Source organism: Pongo abelii, chromosome 9, assembly GCF_028885655.2.
Source record: "Pongo abelii isolate AG06213 chromosome 9, NHGRI_mPonAbe1-v2.0_pri, whole genome shotgun sequence".
NCBI lineage: Eukaryota > Metazoa > Chordata > Mammalia > Primates > Hominidae > Pongo > Pongo abelii.
In genome coordinates this window covers 40688344-40707918 of record NC_071994.2, presented here as the reverse complement: position 1 = coordinate 40707918, position 19575 = coordinate 40688344, and the positions used below count along the sequence as shown (strand labels likewise).

The following is a 19575-nucleotide window of genomic DNA, read 5'->3' as shown; positions in this document are numbered from 1 at the left end:
AAAAATAGTATTTTCTATTTTTACTATGCATCAAATCACCTGGAACTCTTTTGAAAAACTAAAGATTCTTTTTTTATTATTTATTATTTTTTTATTTTTTGAGATGGAGTCTCACTGTGTCACCCAGGCTGGAGTGCAGTGGCAGGATCTCAGCTCACAGCAAACTCTGCCTCCCGTATTCAAGTGATTCTCATGCCTCAGCCTCCCAAGTAGTTGGGGGCACATCACCACACCCAGCTAATTTTTGTATTTTTAGTAGAGACAGGGTTTCACCATGTTGGCCAGGCTGGTCTCAAACTCCTGACCTCAAGAGATCCACCCGCCTTGGCCTCCCAAAGTGCTGGGATTACAGGCGTGAGCCACTGCGCCCGGCCAAAAAACTACAGATTCTTGAGTCCTGTTCAGAATCTCCTTTGCTGGGCTAAGACATCTATATTTAAAACAAATCATTCAAAAATACTCTGTAGTAATTCTTATCCAGCCAACCCCTCAAATAGCATTAGAAAATCATTAAGAGCGCTAAGGTAATCTTGATGCACAATCAAGATCAGAAATCACATCTTCCAAAATTAAATTACAAATAATTTAATTTGACAATAATTAAAACATCAATGTATTATTTTTAACACCCCTTTATCAGGCATATAGCTAAACAACTACAAAGACAGAATTTGAAACCGAGAATTGCTCTTTCCTAGACCTACCATTTTTCTTCTTTATTTTGCTACCCTCAGAAAAGGATGTGCTATTCGAAGGTGCCAAAAGTGGCATGGTACTATTGTATCAGGAAATGTTCCTAAAAATATTTTAATGAAAAGTAAATATGCAAAATTATTCCAAAAATGTATATTCTTGTTGCTTGACAATCCAACTTTAACTGACTTTGTCATGTTACGGCAGCATGACAGCAGCCTGGTCTCATGATTAAAGGGTGACTTTTAAGAAATATATAGAAACATCAGAACAGAAGTACTCTTAGAGTTTGAAAAATCTGGAATTAGGCTAATTAAATCATTTCAGCATGGTGAAATTCTTTTAATCAAAAATTAAAATGTTATTAAAATCAAATTTTATAAATATTAAATTAAATTTTATTAAAATTAAATTAAACTAAAATTAAAATTTTAATTAATTCTAATTAAAAATTTTTAAATTAAAGAATGAACTCCTTTTGGGTTTCCTCCTCTGATTTTAAAATCCATGTACCATGCACAGAGCACTCTAACAAAAAAAGAAAAATCCTATCTACATTTGGCTAATGTAAGTACTCCATGTAGGTTCTGGACTTTTCTTCCTTGTTGACCCATTCCCATCTCTAGAGTCCAGAGCATACATCCATATACTTCTTTCATGGGCCTGATCACTGAAGGCCTCAAAGTACACCTAACTTTCCTTAATACCTGGTTACCAGTGGTTACCAATTACAATGCAAATAGGCTATTATGGAATAGGATGGATCAAAGGGTTGGACCAGGCATCTTAACCAAGAAAAGAGGTAATGTCAAATGACTCATCTCATAAGAGGATTGGCTTTTTAATAAATGTATTTGTTTAGTTTGTTCATGTCTATGTCCATAGTTTCTAGAAATTAGGACAAGTAGATTACTGGAAAAGGGCAGGCTCTTTTCAATTCTGCAAAAGCTTGGAGTTTATTTTCACAGTGAAGGCTGAATTGTGGGGCTATGACTAAAAGACAAAAAGTTCTAAAACCCATGTAGAACTGCCTAATATGCCCCCTCACAATAACCATGTCGTTTTCCTGCCTTTGCTGTTCTTTTTCTCCCAAACTGGTTTTTGCATAACACCCCAAACAAGGCATTATGGGGAAGATAATGAAGTCTTAGCTGAGAATGAATTCCAAAATCCTTACCACGGCCTACTGTGCACTGAAAAAGTGTTTCCCTGTGAGATCTCAGTGACTCATCTCTTACTACTTCACTGTCTTATTGCTGCCACCCTTTCTCTCTAACTTCCCTGCCCCTCATGAAATACATCAAGTCTGTGCCAGACTCAGAGCGTTGGCATTCCCGTTTCTGTGTCTCAAAGGTACTTAGCTGAGATTTCTGCTTGGCTCCCTCCCTCATTGCATGCACTTCTCTGCTCAGATGCTACCCTCTGAATACTTTATTCAGGCTTTTAAGAGGCTTTTCTGAATACTCTATAAAATAGTACTCTCTGTGTCTACCAAAACTCTCTATCTGCTCTGCCTGCTTTATTTTCCCTCAGAGCACTTTTCACCTCCTGACCAATTATGTATTTGTTTGCCATTTATCTCTACCCACTGAAATTTGAGTTCCATGAAAGTAGAGATTATGTCTTTTTGATTCAGGTTTGTTTGGTTTCTACAACACTAACTGATGCACTAGAAATTTATAATGAATATATTAACCTAATTAATATAAATGAATAAGAGAATTTTGGCTTACTAAATGCATCAGTGGCTGATTTTTTAAAGTATAGGTTCTCCAACGTGTTATCGTGTGTGTATCAGGTAGGGCCTGGAATAGTTATCCCTGAAGCCCTTTATCCTCTTCCCCAACAAGCACGTACTCATTCCACTTTACACAATCACACACAAACATACACACTCACAGCTTGCATGTACTGCCAAAGTGCTTGCTGCCAGACACCATACAGTTGGATATATTTAAATCATTATTTATTTTTGTAGTCTGTAGTTTGAGATTTAACAATTCATTCTGCTTGAACTGATTTTGTAGCTCATCAGTGATGTTGCCAGTCAGCCATAGCATTTGGGCCTTGGATGATGCAGGTTTGCAAATACCCCAGAAAGTCTTCCAACAGCATTATGGCATCTTTTGTAACTTACAACTTTTTTCCCAGTGTTATTGTAACCCCCCTAATGCATCAGTTGCAGATATTTCCATCCTAAGTTTGCAGAGTGGCTCTATGTGCTAGATATTAAGACAAAAATTTGAATAGGACTGGGCATGGTGGCTCATGTCTGTAATCCTAGCACTTTGGGAGGCTGGGGCAGATGAGGAATTGGAGACCAGCCTGGGCAACATGCCCAAAAGCCATCTCTGAAAAAAAAAAGAAAGAAAATGAGCCAGGCATCATGGTGGTGTGTACCTGTGGTTATAGCTACTTGGGAAGCTGAGGTGGGAGGATCACCTGAGCCCAGGAAGTTTAGGATGCAGTGAGTTGTGATCATGCCATTGCACTCCAGCCTGGGTGTTAGAGTGAGACTTTGTCTCGAAAATAAATAAATAGTTAAAAATGCAATGGTTTATGTGACAAGGCACAATGTAGGTGGTGCTAGACAGCCATGATAGTCAATCGTGACTTTGCTGCTTGCTCAGTAGTGTTGTCTCACTACTAAGGTGCCTGACATTCTACAACTTAGTTTCTTCTTCTGTAAAATAGGGATCATTATACCTACTTAACAAAATTGTTGTTAAGGAATAATAATATATGTAAAGCACTCTTTGGCACAAGCCAAATGGCAATTATTGAACTAGAACTAACTTTCAATCCCCACAAAGGCACTCAATTCAGTGCTAGAGGCATACTGCGTGCTCAAGAACTATTTTTTGGGCGATTGAATCTATCCTATTGTACTCCTTGGAGACCCTGCTATGATTATCTCACTTAATAAATAGGACATGAAAAAGAACCTGTTATAGTAGGAATCACTTGGTGTTCATGAGTTCACAGTAATCTTATCCTAAAATTTGAAAATTATAGTTTGTATATAGCTAAAACAAAGACAAAAAACCTGCACTAGGAGGAGAATGAGAGTATTGTACTCAGTGTAATCTTTCTATCTCCAGATAACACTTTAACTCTTAGGAAGGGAAGATTTGAATCACAGCTAAGATGAGTAATCACGATCATTTTACTGAAAGAACTGTCAGAGAAGGAGAACAACTTTTAATATGTCCAGACGCATACCTTTTAATTTTTCATGCCAACAGGCAAGGTTATTGGAAATGATAATCTAAACAATTTTTTATTGAATTGTGTGGTTATGAGGTAATAGTCATATGCACATACATATACCCACAAGTACTTCTGTCTATAGTGAATACTTTCCCAACTATATTTACTTGGAATATTGTGAAATGTATGCCCTTTCCTTGAGTCTATGTAAATATTGGTCAGAGTATATAGGAGAAGGGAAAAGATGGCAGAAAAGGAAAAGTATTATCAGAAAAATCAATTGTGACTTACAGATTCAACAGATTTGACTTATGTGTGTCTGTTTTAAATAACCACAAAAACAATTTTGTTTTTTACAAATACAAATATATACGGTCTTTTGTCATAGTTTAGAAATTTCTTTATCAGTAGGACAGAATTCAAACTTTCACTTCGCCTTCCAGTGTAGTAAAAAAACTATAATTTTTTTAATTTTTAATTTTTATTTTTATTTGTTTTTTATTTTTGAGACGGAGTCTCACTCTGTCGCCCAGGCTGGAGTGCAGTGGCGTGATCTCTGCTCACTGCAAGCTCCGCCTCCGGGGTTCACGCCATTCTCCTGCCTCAGCCTCCCTACTAGCTGGGACTACAGGCGCCCGCCAACATGCCCGGCTAATTTTTTGTATTTTTAGTAGAGACGGGGTTTCACCATGTTAGCCAGGATGGTCTCGATCTCCTGACTTCGTGATCTGCCCGCCTAGGCCTCCCAAAGTGCTGGGATTACAGGCGTGAGCCACCGCTCCCGGCCAAAAAACTCTATAATTTTGAGCTCAAATCTCAGCTCAGTCATTGATTAGCTGAATGACTTTTAGGCACTTTTTCTCATTTTTTGACTTACAAAATGGAAATGAAGATAGCTACCAGAAAAGACTCGTTATTACAGATTACAAGTGTATCTACACACACATATATGTGCACACACATTTACATTCACATATATATTATATCAATTTCATTCATGTATGTATATATAAAGCCTTACATACTGTTTCAATAAATGTTTCTATTTAATGTAAAATGTAACCACTGTATAACATACATTATAGATGTTTCTTCAAATAGTGTAAATACCAGCCTTTTCCAAAAAAGAAGAATAATGTTCACTATGTATTCTCTTTTATTACAGGCTTATGAAAAAATTGCTTACCTCCTCACCAATTTAGGTAAGTCCATTTTTCTTACTTCACTCCTTAGTCAGAAAATAATATATGGGCATGTCAGTCTGTAGTTACTTTATATAATGTAGCATTTTAATAACTGCAATTATTTAAGTATTTACCAATAAAAAGGAGAGGGGTAGTATAGGAAGTTGGTCTATACTGAATAACAATAGAGAGACAATGCATGTAGTTACAAAATATTTTTACTAGAAATCAGCACACCTAGTTCTTCCTACTTAGGAGTGCTTGCTTCTCCAACTTTTCAGTTTTTTGGGTTTTTCCTCAATATTTATTTTTTATCAAAGTGTTATACTACATGTACACTTTTTAAAAGCCAAAACAGTATTAAGAGATTTACAGTGAAAACCAGTCCTTTACCACATCACCCATTCCTATCCCATTCCTATTTTCTATACCAAAGGAACTACTTTTTAACATTTTTTTGGTTTTTTTTCTTTTTTTGAGATGGAGCCTTGCTCAGTCTCCCAGACTGGAGTGCAGTGGTGACGCGATCTCGGCTCACTGCAAACTCCACCTCCCGGGTTCATGCCATTCTCCGGCCTCAGCCTCCCGAGTAGCTGGGACTACAGGCGCCTGCCACCATGTCCGGCTAATTTTTTGTACTTTTAGTAGAGACGGGGTTTCACCGTGTTAGCCAGGATGGACTCGGTTTCCTGATCTCCTGATCTGCCCTCCTCAGCCTCCCAAAGTGCTGGGATTACAGGCGTGAGCCACTGCGTCCGGCTAATTTTAACATTTTTATCTGTTTATTTTGTTATTTCCCACCATGTTTCCACGTAATATCGTTCTATTGCCATTATTGGATTTTATCTTTTGATAGCTATTGCCTTCCCATTATAAAAGTATGAATTACTGACTTAGCTCTTAATGTTCCCTGCAGTGCCCTGTCCCCCCACACTCCATCTTTCATTATCTGATAAACACAGTTATTTCTCCTCCTTCCAAGGTGGATATATCAGCATTTTTAGCCAAATTAATCGTTAGTCTTCACATCATTATGTCTCTATAACTATTTTCATACCTACGGCACGGTATATTCTGTAATTGTGTATGCTTTTTGTACCACTTCTGTATTTTTTAAGCTAATAATGGCCGCTTTTTTGCTTACTTTTTTACATACTTTTCTTAATTTATCCCAAAGGTTTTGCCAAGACTCTAAATTTTCTCTGAATATATTCAAACACATCAAATATTATACAAACTTGATTTTCTTCTTAGAGTTACCCTCTCAGGCTGTCTCCTCCAAACTAGATGGGTTATTTTCTAGGCTTGTAGCCAACTGCGTCTAGACTTACTTTCATAAGCACTCTGGGAATTCCTTTTGTATTTTTCTATAATTTGGATACTACTTATTAAATCCTATGTCTTATTCCTTCTTGGCTTAGTTCCTTATTTTGCTACTTGTAAGTAAGTTTCTTAAAACTTTGTATATCTGAAAATGTGTCTATTCTAGCCTCAAACTTGATATCCATGTTCCTGGGTATGAAACTCTATGTTAGAAATACTGCCCCTTTGAATTTTGAAGGAACTTCATTTTCTTCTGGATTCCAGCATTGTTACTGAGTGCTCTGCTACCATTCTGATTCCCAGTCCTTTGCACAGGACCTGTTTTGATTTTTTTTATTTGTTTATACTCTAGAATAATTTTGAATCTTTTCTCATTTTGAGATTTCACAATAATGTACTTTGGTGAAAACCTTTTATCATTTGTTATGCTGGATACTTAGTGCATCCCATCCATATTGATATCCATTGTGTCCTGTGGGAAGCAGACACTGAGATGGAGTTAGTAATGCAAGAGATTTCTTAGGAGAAAACTCCTGAGGAAAGGAGCAGGACTGGATAAGGAGAGCCTCAGACAACAATGCAGATCTGATGGTTTTAACCAATCTAATGGAGAGCTCTAGAACAAATATTTCAAGTAAAGATTTAGAGGACTCTAACATTGGGTATAATTGAGTATAATTGGCCAAGACCTAGTACCCCTGTCATTCTGAGTCACTGGTTGGTTGTTGCCTGGGAAGAGCAAGACCTTGGCATGAAAGCTGAGGTATAGGATGAGGCTGGAAACAGCTGGAGGCTGTCAGCTGACTGTACTCCTTGCAGCTGAACAGCAAGTCCTTACTGAGAGGAAATCCTAGTGGCAAACCTCCACTGCTGCCATAATCTGAAAACTCAGAAACTTCGCTTCCAGGAGATTTTTGTATATTCTTTGTTCAATAATTTACTCCTTTTAAAAATCTTACTGAAACTTTTTGCTTTTGGATGTTTCTTATCATATTCAATAGTTATTTTTTTCTTTCTTCCTTTTCTATGATTTTTGTTGGGATTTCTTCAAGATAACCTCAACCTTATCTTCCAAGTATTCTCCTGAATGTTTTATATTGACTCATGCTTTACATTTTCTAGAGTTATTTCCTGTTCTCTGAATGTCCTTTTTCTATGTCATCCAGTTCCAGCTTCACAGATGCAGTGTCTTAAGTAGGCAATATAATGTAATTGTTAAGAATATCTGCTCTACAGTGAGAATGCATGAGTTGAAATCTTTGCACCATAACTTACATTATCAGTAGTTGCGCAGTAATAATCAATTATTTTATTCTCTTGGTTTCTCAAATTCTTTTTTTTATATATATACAAGGAGATAGTGTCTGTGCTCTGGAGCTAACATTAGAGAAACAGTGTTGTGAAAGGGGAAGACAGCAGGCTTTGGAGCTGGGTATAGCAATGAACATTTGGATTGCCCCATCATGACTGTATAACTATCAGCAAGCTTTTTCCTCTCCCTGTTCTCTCTTCTTCTTCTCCCCTCCTTCTCTTCTTCTTCCCCCTCTTTCTCCTCCCTCTGCTTCTCCTTCTTCTTTACTTTTGGGTCTTCGTTTCCTCACTCGTAAAATGACAATAATAATAGTTCCTATTTCACCATTGTTGTAGGTTGGCTGCCTGACACATGACAAGTGTTCAATAAATAGCAATGATCCAGTTCATTGTTCTTTAAACCCTCTGAGCTGCATTTTCTTCAGTTGGGTAATGAAGCACTAGCTCTGTTCCTTACATTCATTTGCTTTTAAAGTACCCTATACCCAGGATTGAAGCAAATCTAAGGAGAATGACTTGGGAAAATCATAATTAATAGTAGGAAACAGAACAGTTATTTGTGCTAAGTACCAAGAAATGTCAAAGTTTTCACTTGATATTTGATTTTTTCCTCTGTAACCCAGTGATGATTTATGTCGGTTGATTCATCATTTAACTAATAATGGACTATATTAGTTTAAAAGGATAAAAATATTGATAGTTTGATTAAAATAATAGAATCGTGTGTGTGTGTGTGTGCCTGACATTATATTCTGTTTAATTTTTGGCTGTGCTAATTTGTGCTTCAAAATACAAATGAAGAATTAAGTTTTACTTCTCAGAAGAGGTCATATGCTATTTAAAGTATTTTTTAAAACTCTCTGTTTCTTAATTTATTTTTTCCAAATATTTTCAAAAACCACAAAGCAAAAAAAGATAAAGCTTAAATTCTATTACATTTGTTTTTTAACATGGGAAAAATTAAAAGCATTTACTTCAAAGTGATTTTTTTGAACTTTGGTTTCCTGGTTGTTGAGAATTAGATCAAGATGGCTGTTAATTGTTCTTAATAATGAACTGTCTATGTTAAAGATAAATTGGGATTAGAAGGAACAAATTAAGCCAACTAATGAAAACAGTTTTGACTTTGTCAAACAGAGGTGAAAACTACCTCACAGTGTTACAATCATAACACATAGTAACTTCCTACTATATACACTATTAATTCCAAGGAACAGAGAAATAAACAGTAAAAAGCAAGGACTAATTACCTTACTGGGTTACTTCATCTCATAACTAGCTTTTCATCCATAACTAGCTTCATTAGGGAAAAAGTAAGAGATATTTTGGCCAGAAACACATTATCATAGAAACAGCACCTATATCCTTAGTGTTGAGGATTTGATTCCTCCTCTGAGTTAAAAGCCAATTCAAAATGATCCACAATGTGCTATATTTGTGAATGGCATGGTGTTGAAAAATAAAAGTTTTCTTCCTGGCAGCATAGAACCTAAGTTAAACCTCAACTTATCATTATTGCAGTAACTTCTGTTGTTTCAGTTGTCTCTTGCCACATAGCCATTTACTCCACACTTAGTAGCTCAGGACAACAACTTAATATTTTTAATGATCCTGCAATTTAGATTAAGCCCTGTTATGTGATTTTTCTGCTCCATGTGGTATCTGCTGGGGCTGGTGTGTAAGAAGCCTCTTCAATCACATCTGTTTCCTCATATGGAATTATTGGGATAGCTGGTGTCTTCAGCCTTCTTCTCCTCTATGTGCCTCTACCTGGCTAGCTTGCTTATAGCAGTATAGTAGGACATCTTACATGTCACCTGGCTTCCAGGAAGATACGCCCCTATACACAAGTGCTTATCCAGCTTCTGCTTGCATTTTACTTGCATATCCAATCTCCTCTTGGTGAAGGCAAGTCAGAGTCAAGGTTGGAGGCAACTACACTAGGGTATGTATACTTGGAGGAGTAGTTCACTGTGGACACCAGTTTAACTGCTACCAGTGTAACAATCCTCCACTTCTAGCAAAATGCCATTCTGCTGGGAACATTGTAATCTTCGTCAGAATATGTAAAGCAACTGAATAGCACTCAACATGTCTCCAACTTGGTATATAACCTTACTACCATTTAGAATGATTTCTCCCAGTAAAATCATAGTAATCTTTTCTGATATCAGAGCTCGCCTCTGTGAAACCTTTGTTGACTTCTCAATTCTTCACTCTACAACGTTCCTTTAGCTGTTTGTGATTCCTTTCATTACTGCATCTATTACATTATTCTTTATCTATCTATCTATCTATCTATCTATCTATCTATCTATCTATCTATCTATCCATCTATCTATCTATCTATCTACTTTCTTTACAAGACTAAAAAATTCTTACGGCCAAGAGTTGAATGTACTTCTGATTCTTTCAATCCTTAGGTACAAAGTTTGGCATGCATTCATCCATAAAAGAAATATGTATGGAGGACCTAATATTTTAGACAACATGATAGGGAGACAGACCATTAGACTATCAAGATGCATTACTCCTTTAATAAACTGTTGAATTAAACCTGCTATTTTTTTTTTCTTTTGAGACAGAGTTTTGCTCTTGTTGCCCAGGCTGGAAGGCAATGGTGCAATCTCGACTCACCGCAACCTCTGCCTCTCAGGTTCAAGCAATTCTCTTGCCTCAGCCTCCCAAGTAGCTGGGATTACAGGCGTGCACCACCATGCCTGGCTAATTTTGTATTTTTAGTAGAGACGGGGTTTCTCCGTTGGTCAGGCTGGTCTCGAACTGCCGACCTCAGGTATCTGCCCGCCTTGGCTTCCTAAAGTGCTGGTACTACAGGCATGAGCCACTGCACCAGGCCTAAATCTGCTATATTTTATTTAGGAATTTCCAATGGGATTTTAAGTAAAAATAGTTCATAGATTTTTACTTGTGCTGTCCTTGAAGGGTTTTAGTGTCAGAAATTATGCAAATCTCACAAATAACAAGAAGATAGGTTCAGTCCCCATCATCATAGTGTAGATAGTATCAAGTCTGTTCCAGTATGAAATAGCAGCCCAGTAAACACTTGTCAGAAGAGTGGATGAAAAATTAATAGTAATAAATATATCAAGAATGGCCCACAAATAAATGTGTTGAATATAACATGTAGAGGTATGTGGTTCTCCTTATATAATTAAGAACTGTAAAAAACAGAGTTTAAAACTTTAATTTTCTTGACAATGTTTTAAAGTATTATTTGTCTTCACTGGCATTTCTCACAGGACAATTTGGAACGCTTTACATCTTCAGTTTGGCTTCTCATAGAAGGGTCACTTTAGTTGGCCACATAGATTCCTTAATTATTGTCACTTGACATTAATCAGGAAAACATGAACTTTCAGAGAAAGTCTTATTTTGGGAGGATGAAGTCTATTACTAAATCCTGTTTTAGGATATCCAAACTATCCAAACACTTTTCTTGTGTACATGTAGCTTTTATTATCACACAGTTTTATAAAAAACAGTTTATAAGGCATTTAGATAATTACATACTCTCTAGTTTGTTACAGGCCTAACCACTCCTTACCATATTAAACCAAAACTCTCTGCCCCTCATTGTTAAGTTTTTGGGCTTTGAAGGCATTTAGCCTTATGCCAGTAGACTTAGTCAAGATATAGTTTTCTTTTCTTTTATTACATTGTTGAGTAAGGAATTTTGTGGTAAATTTATAAATGAAAGTGGGTTATAATATCCTTGCATTGGCCTTGTTACACTGTGCTGTATTAAGTCAATATTATGTTAATCTCACCAAGCAAGTTGAATTACTTTAATTATTTTATATTTTCTGAAACATTCAAAAGGCAAATTTGCTATTTAATTAGAGTTTCATAGAATCAACCCATGTGACTATTCAGGCATTATGTCATTCTGAGGTGGATATTTACTTTTTTTTTTTTTTTTTAGTTAATGCACTGGTAATTAGTTTTTTGAAGAATACCTACTTATTTTTGAGCCATTTTTTGAAAAGTCCTATTTGTGTAGGTAATTGTTTATTATATATAAATGTTTTAACTTGTCAACTGAAAATTATTGATAGGATGTTTAGTAATGTTAATCTCTTCAGTACAGTGTTTATACATCTTTTATTTGGGGTGGTGGAGTCTTCTCTCTTCTCATAACTAGACTTCATAAATGTTAGTCAATATGACATGTTCAAGAATCATTCTATCTATTTTATTGAAGATTTTAAAACATTTTATTGTTTAGTTTGTTCTTTCATTTTATTTTATTTCTGTTTATTTTATTGTTCTTGTAGCTTCTTTGAAGGAAAAACTAAAATATTTGCTTCTATATAAGGCAATATTTACACATTAAAAATAAATAAAATAGTGAGAATCATGATCAATATAACGAATAGGGAAGAAAAGATGAAACAAATCATTAAACAAATTTTAAAAAGTGTGTTTGTATTTATCTCCAGACCTACCATCCATCCATCTATCTTTCAATTATCTATGAGAATAATTACCATTTGAAAACTGGGACACAGATTAAACTTCAAAAAATAAAATCCAGCTAGATGATAATGAAAAGAAACACAACTAAATTTAAAAAGCTGAAAAATGACTGACACTTGAGGAGTAAGAGCACATATATCAAGAAAATAGTAACAATAAAATCAAATGTCATCAGTTAATATTAGGGAAACTAGAGGCAAAGAGGAATACTGCATACTAGTAAATGAACTAACATGTCAGTATAATAATCATGATCTCTATGCATCTTTAACAAGCTTTAAAATATAGATAGCAAAAAAATGATAGAAAAGAACTGAAAAATCCATAGTCAAAACGTAAGTAAATATATACGGTATTTAGGCTGGGCGTGGTGATTCATGCCTGTGATCTCAGCACTTTGGGAGGCCGAGGCAGCCGGATCACTTGGGTCAGGAGTTCAAAACCAGCCTGGCCAATATGGTGAAACCCCGTCTCTACTAAAAATACCTCCCCACCAGAAAAAATTAGCCAAGCATGCTGTCGGGCGCCTGTAATCCCAGCTACTTGGGAGGCTGAAGCAGGAGAATCACTCGAACCCGGAAGGCGGAGGTTGCAGTGAGCCAAGATTGCCATGCTACAATCCAGCCTGGGTGACAGAGTGAGACTCCATCTCAAGAAAAAAAAAAGGATACACAGTGTTTGACTTTCATATCTGACAACCTTCTTTAAAAATATGTACAAACCAGACCGGATGTGGTGACTCACTCTTGTAATCCTAGCACTTTGGGAGGCTGAGGTGGGCAGATCACCTGCAGTCAGGAGTTTGAGACAAGCCTGGCCAACATGTTGAAACCCTGTCTCTACCAAAAAATACAAAAATTAGCCGGGCGTGGTGGCACGTGCCTGTAATCCCAGCTACTCAGGAGGCTGAGGCAGAAGAATCACTTGAACCTGGGAGGCAGAGGTTGCAGTGAGCCGAGATTGTGCCATTGTAGTCCAGCCTGGGCAACAGAGTGAGACTCCATCTCAAGAAAAAAAAAAAATATATATATATATATTATATATATATATAAATATATATATATATTTTATATATATAAATATATATAATATATGAATATATAAAAAATATATGTAATATATATATAAAATATATGTCTGTATATATGTACACACACACACAAACCATATGCCCAACAGGAACACAAATATTATTTTCAGGCACTTGATACATTGACAAAACTTATCCACACAATTTAGCCACAAATGACATCACAACTTTTTGCCTCAAAGCAGAAATCAGGCAGGACACATTTGTGAACAATGCTGAAATAAAATTAGAAATGAAGAACCAAAACTAATCTACACAATAAAAATTACCTAAAAATCTACATCCTCTTTTCTAAATAAGTTTTGTGTTAATGAACTAAATTTATAAACTAGAGAGAAATAACAATGAAAGCATGACATGTCAAAACCTGTGGGGACAGGTTCTTACTGACTGTTCTTACTGAGGCACACTTGCCAGTCACCTTCTGGGTGGCCCACAGACCCTTCCTACTTTTGGCAACTACCACCTTTGGACTTTGGAGTTCCCCAGGACCTATTCCTTCCTCCTTCCATGTGATTGGGCTAGTGCATATGTTGGCGTATGTTTTCCTTAAATGAGATCCTATTTTCCATCTTTATTGAATTCTTCAATTACGTTAAAATATATGTTAGATGAGACATATCTATTTTCTATCACTCATTTGAGTACTAGATAGGAGCTAAGGCTGCAGTACAGGCAGTCCTTATTTTTTTCTTCTAAGCATTATAAAACCATAAGATGTTAGAGTTGGCAGGGTTTTTAGAAATCATCTTGTCTAAATCCCTTATTCTGCAGATGACCAAACTGACTGCAAAAAAAAGTGAAGAGACCTGCCTGAGATTACCTGCCAGTCAGGTGTAAGGCTGAGATAAGAGCTCAGCTCTCCTGACTGATTTCTCTTTTCTCTTTACCTCTTTACCATTTTTCTCTTTACCATTCCACTTCTGTCTGTACACAAAATATTCATTCTTCAGAGAACTCTGTGGACAGTTTAGGCCCTTATATTGAGTGTAGCCAGTTTGAGTGAATGATTGATCCATTATGTATGGTTACTGCTAAATGATGATAGCAGAGAGACTCCTGAAAATCTTTGTGTATTAATAACATAATTTTGTAGCTGTGGGGAAAGTCTAAAGATTATCTTATGAAGTCCTTTCATCATGTGAACAGTAGATATTATCATTCACATTTTACAGACACAGATGCTAGAAATCAGCAAAACTAAGTGCCTCATAGAACTAAAAAACTTGGCGAGGCGTGGTGGCTCACGCCTGTAATCCTAGCACTTTGGGAGGCCGAGGCCAGCAGATCACCTGAGGTCAGGAGTTCGAGACCACCCTGGCGAACATGGTGAAACCCCCACTTCTACTAAAAATACAAAAAATTAGCCAGGCATGGTGGCGGGCGCTTATAATCCCAGCTACTTGGGAGGCTGAGCCGGAAGAATTGCTTGAACCTGGGAGGCACAGGTTGCAGTGAGCCAAGATTATGCCACTGTACTCCAGCCTGGGCAACAGAGAGTGAGACTCCATCTCAAAAAAAAAAAAAAAAAAAAAAAAATTAAATTAATAAAACAAACTTGAACTTGGGGTTTCTGCCTCCATGTCCAGAGTCTTGATAGTCACCTCACTTCACCTATGTCAATGCAACCTGTGTTCCCTTTAGAATATCCTCGAACAGAATCTGAGTGGGAAAACAGCTTTGCCCTGAAGATGTTCCTCTTCCAGTTTGTCAATTTAAACAGTTCTATCTTCTATATTGCTTTCTTTTTGGGAAGGTAAGTCAACTTTTTGTACATTATCTTCACAGAGTGAAAAACACAGCCAATAGTTTAATTGACGATTACTGTTCTTACTCAAATGATTTCTGACAGCCACCAGCAGTTAAAGTTGCACAAAAAAAAAAAAACCTATTTGCTGCATTTGAGTTGAATTATGTCTGTTTCATCATCAGTAACAATTTTGTTAAAGAAGCAAAGAATTTTTGTGTGACCTTGGGTTATAATTCCTTAATGTGGAAACCTCTTCTACCTATCATCTTAACATTTTTCCACCTTTAATGCAAAATATGAAAAAAGCAGCATATTAAACCAATGATTCTGCTTTGCCATATGCTTAACACTCCATCCAATGCCATGGAAACATACTGAAGATAGAAACATTTTGGATCAAACAATGCAGCACATTATTGTAATAGTCATTAACTAGGTCAACAAAACGTTAAGACTCTCTGTGTGAGGGTCAGAAATGTCATCCAGTTGGTTTGTCTGTACTTTCTTGACCAATTAGTTCACGCATCACTTTTTCCTTTGTAAGTCAGATACTTTGATGTTTAAGATAGCAGAAGTCAACTGGGGACAGATTGCACCAGTGAACATTTATGTCTACCCACACATGCACTCGTCATGATGCCTTAGTAGATGTTCTTCAGTGAACCCCACTTAAATGCTAATGAACTAAAATGTCTTTTTACAGATTCGTAGGCCACCCAGGAAAATACAATAAACTTTTTGACCGGTGGAGACTGGAGGAAGTAAGTAACTTTGGGAGTGTGAGTGCAGGAATGGGCATGGTTATGGGCCAGTTACTGTGGGAGGAAGGGAGCTGAAGAAAGGAGAAGTTCAGGGAAGTTTATGGATATTGAAGATGACACATTGTTCAGAAAGGAAGCAACTACATCTTTTCAAAAAAGGGGGTGAACTGAAAAGTTAAACCCCAAGATTCTCACCTCAGCTCTCTTTATTTTTTTAATCACATCAATTTCTTTTATTTACAGACCCCAGGAATTTAGCTCCAGTAATTTTCCTTTTTTTTTTTTTTTTTGGAAATTATTATTATTCATTAGGTAAATTTTCAAACTTTTAAATATGTTAGGTTTCCTTTTAGTCCAAAAGACATCATACTGGAAACACCAACATGTAATTATATAAAAGTACCTGCCTAAGACTCGTATTTCTTTATTGATTTACAATATGTATGTTATATGGAAAGACTGCCCAGGAGTCGTATTGCTGGGTTACAAGATAAGCATATTGTATATTTTCACTGAGACTGAGAAATGGGCCTCCAAATGCCACCCCTACCTAGACTGTATGAGCCTGCTTCTTTAGTATTTAGCCAATGGTAGAATTTTCACTTTTACCAATCTAATAGCTAATGATTTTAGTTTCTATAATTATTAATGAGATGGATAATATTTTTCATATTTTTCTTGAACATTTTATATTTCTGTTCATAGCCTTGAAGAACAGGGCATAGCAATAAAACATAACAAATATTTTATCTTTGGAGACTGACAGTCTATATTCTAATCCTTCCCACCCAGATGCATGATTTAATGTCTATAAATCTCAGTTTCTTCTTTTGTAAATTGGTGATAAGAACAGCTATCTTGCCTGGCCCTGTGGCTCACACCTGTAGTCCCAACACTTTAGGAGGCCAAGGCAGGAGGATTGCTTGAGGCCAAGAGTTTGAGACCAGCCTGGGCAAAATGATGAGACCCTGTCTTTATTTAAAAAATTTAAAAATTAGCCGGGTGTGGTGGCACATGCTTCTAGTCCCAACTACTCAGGAAGCTGAGGTGGGAAGATCCCTTGAGCCCAGGAGTTCGAGGATGCATTGAGCCATGATCGTACCACTGCACTCCAGCTTGGGTGAGAGACCAAGACTGTGTCCCTAAACAACAGAAAAAATAAAGAATAGCTATCCCAGTAATACTGGTGATTGGTATATTAAATTAGATTGTGTATGTAAAATAATAGTTATAATTAATGATAGCCATAATTACAAAATTTAAAAAGTGCTATGGTTTGTTTTAGGATATTTGTGAACTGGCTAAGCTAGACTTGTGAATCTTTTACTACAACTATATAATATCTCACATTAATATTTTATATGAAATCAATATAAAAAAGTTTTTAATAATAGCTAAGATTTATTGAGGGCTCACTACATGCTAATGTATCCCAGCAATTGTTTCTAAGTGCTGTCTGTATATGAATGCATTTAATCCTCACAGTTCTATTATTATATCCATTTTACAGATCAGGAAACAAAGTCACAGATGTGCAGTGCCTGCAGTTGCAAATGTAATTTCCCTACAATTGTACAAACATACACACTGATGAAGTTATGATTTAAATCTTTTCAGTGTAGCTTCAGAGTCTGTGCTCTGAACACTGTGCTTTCCAGCCATGAGTTGGATGGCGTGTAGGTATAATCAAAGACATAATGAAAATTTATTTTGCTGAGAAATTGCTGTGTGATTGCTGGCTCACACTTCCATGTTGGATTTAGAGTAAGCATACTAAAGTAAGTGAAGGAACCTGGGTATTGGAGTCTAATAGTTCTTTCTGTCACTTAGCTTTATCATCTACAGAGTGAAGATACCAACAACTACCATGCTGGGTTCTCACAAGGAGTAAGAGAAAAATACACGACAGCATCTAGTTTGGCTTGTCCAGGGTCATATGATTTTGAGTGTGCAATTGGAATGAATGCCTGTGTCTTCTGCACACTTACTCATGCCCTTTTTACACATTCTAAGTATGGGCTTTTTCTACCAAATGAAATTTAGAGTTTTGATAGACTGGCTTTAGTGCAAGGCTACCATTATGTGAATGGACAAACCCACAAAAACTATTGGACCCCCTTCTCTTCCTTATAAATCATAAAGTCATCAAGGCTTAATTTCAACAAAATTACAAATGGCCTGTATTCCAGCCACCCCACTTTGGCCTATCCTTTGTGGGTAGCGAACCAATCACATGATCCTATGATCATCTTCTTTTTCGCATCCCACAAAATTATATGTTTGTGTTAAACCCACACTTCAAGGCAGCAAACACATTGGTAAATGGAATTCATCCTTAGTATAATATAAAAGAGCAGTGGATTAGGGAAGTGGGGACAAGGCTTTCATTTCCACAGCACCAGTCAACACTGCATGGCCTTGGGCAAGTCAGCTTGCCTCTGAGTCTCTACAAAAATGAAGAGCTTCAGCTTGTAGCTGTGATCTGTGATTTGCCCCCATAGCTTAATAATTACTCTGCCTTAGTCATTCCAGTGAACCCGTTTATCAGATATATTTGGGAGAGTTCAGGAAATCCTAAATTCATCCTAGAAAAAGAGGTTTGCTTGGATGGGAGAATTTAGACCTCTTCATGCAGTAAGCATGACCATTTGCAAATCCTCTCTCAGGCTCAGATTAGGGAGTCTTAAATTACTGGGCTGGAACAGGAAAAGCAGGCTCTTTGTATCTTAGTTATTTGTTCTCTTTGAAGTTCCACTAGTACCAATTTGATAGAAATAGAAACTGTAGATCAAAGCCATAAAGAAGACTGTCTTCCTTATGAGCAGGACATGTACCCATTTCTAAAGAAACAGACCCACGCCTTCCCACCCAACTATCTTGAATACTGCAAAGTTTTCAAGTAAAACACATTGGTTGTGATTTTCGTTGAAATCACCTTTTTGTTTGTATGGGTCTCTAATACTAACTTATTTAAAATCTAAAAAAGCAGAAAAGCACAGACGAAAGAATAGGATCATACTGATGGATTATTTTTGTGGTGTTGCGTTTATCACTTAAAAATACATTATAATATATGTAGATACTTCGTCTCCAGGAGGTAGAGTTCAACACCTCCCCACCATCTTGAGAATGGGCTAGACTTAGTGGCTCCCTTCTAAAAAATAGAACAAAAAAGGGGAAAAATGAGCAGCTTTCCAGTGGAAAAAAAATTGGAAAACACTACATTAACCAATTAACATCACCAGTGATGTCATGTGCTTCTCATGTATCCCTGATACGATGTGAGGAAAATAGCACTTCACCTTTGTGATTGGTCTCTCCAAAACACATAACCCTGGTCTAAACATAAGAAAAACCATTAGACAAACTTAGATTGTGGGACATTCCACAGGGTACACATCCTAGCAATCTTAAAAACATTTAAAGTTATGAAAAACTGAGAAGCTGTTCAGACCAGAGGAGACTGGGGAGATAGGAAAAATAAATACCATCGGGTATGTGGGGTTGGATCCTGGAGCAGAGAGAGGAAAACTGGTGAAATCCAAAGAGAGCTTTGCGTTTAGCTAATTGTAATGTACTAATATTATTTTCTTAGCTTTGTCAAATATACCATGGTAATGTATGGAGTGACAGCTAGAACTGTGTAAGGAGTGTATGGGAACTCTGTACTATCTTTGCAAGTTGTCTGTACATCTAAACTTATTCTGAAATAAAAAGGTTATTAAAAACAATATATTATAAACATTATGCCATAGA

At 36.5% G+C, this 19575-nt stretch overlaps 1 protein-coding gene across 5 annotated transcripts in view; it reads left to right on the top strand.

The window, feature by feature from the left end:
- ANO3 (anoctamin 3) overlaps positions 1-19575 on the top strand; it is a 469771-nt gene that overhangs the window by 425714 nt on the left and 24482 nt on the right. For all 5 annotated transcript variants that reach the window (XM_063728504.1, XM_024255829.3, XM_063728505.1 and 2 more), the window contains 3 exons: positions 5069-5105; positions 14953-15064; positions 15762-15819. In XM_063728504.1, coding sequence (XP_063584574.1) covers positions 5069-5105; positions 14953-15064; positions 15762-15819 — 207 coding nt within the window. The remainder of the gene's footprint in view (positions 1-5068; positions 5106-14952; positions 15065-15761; positions 15820-19575) is intronic.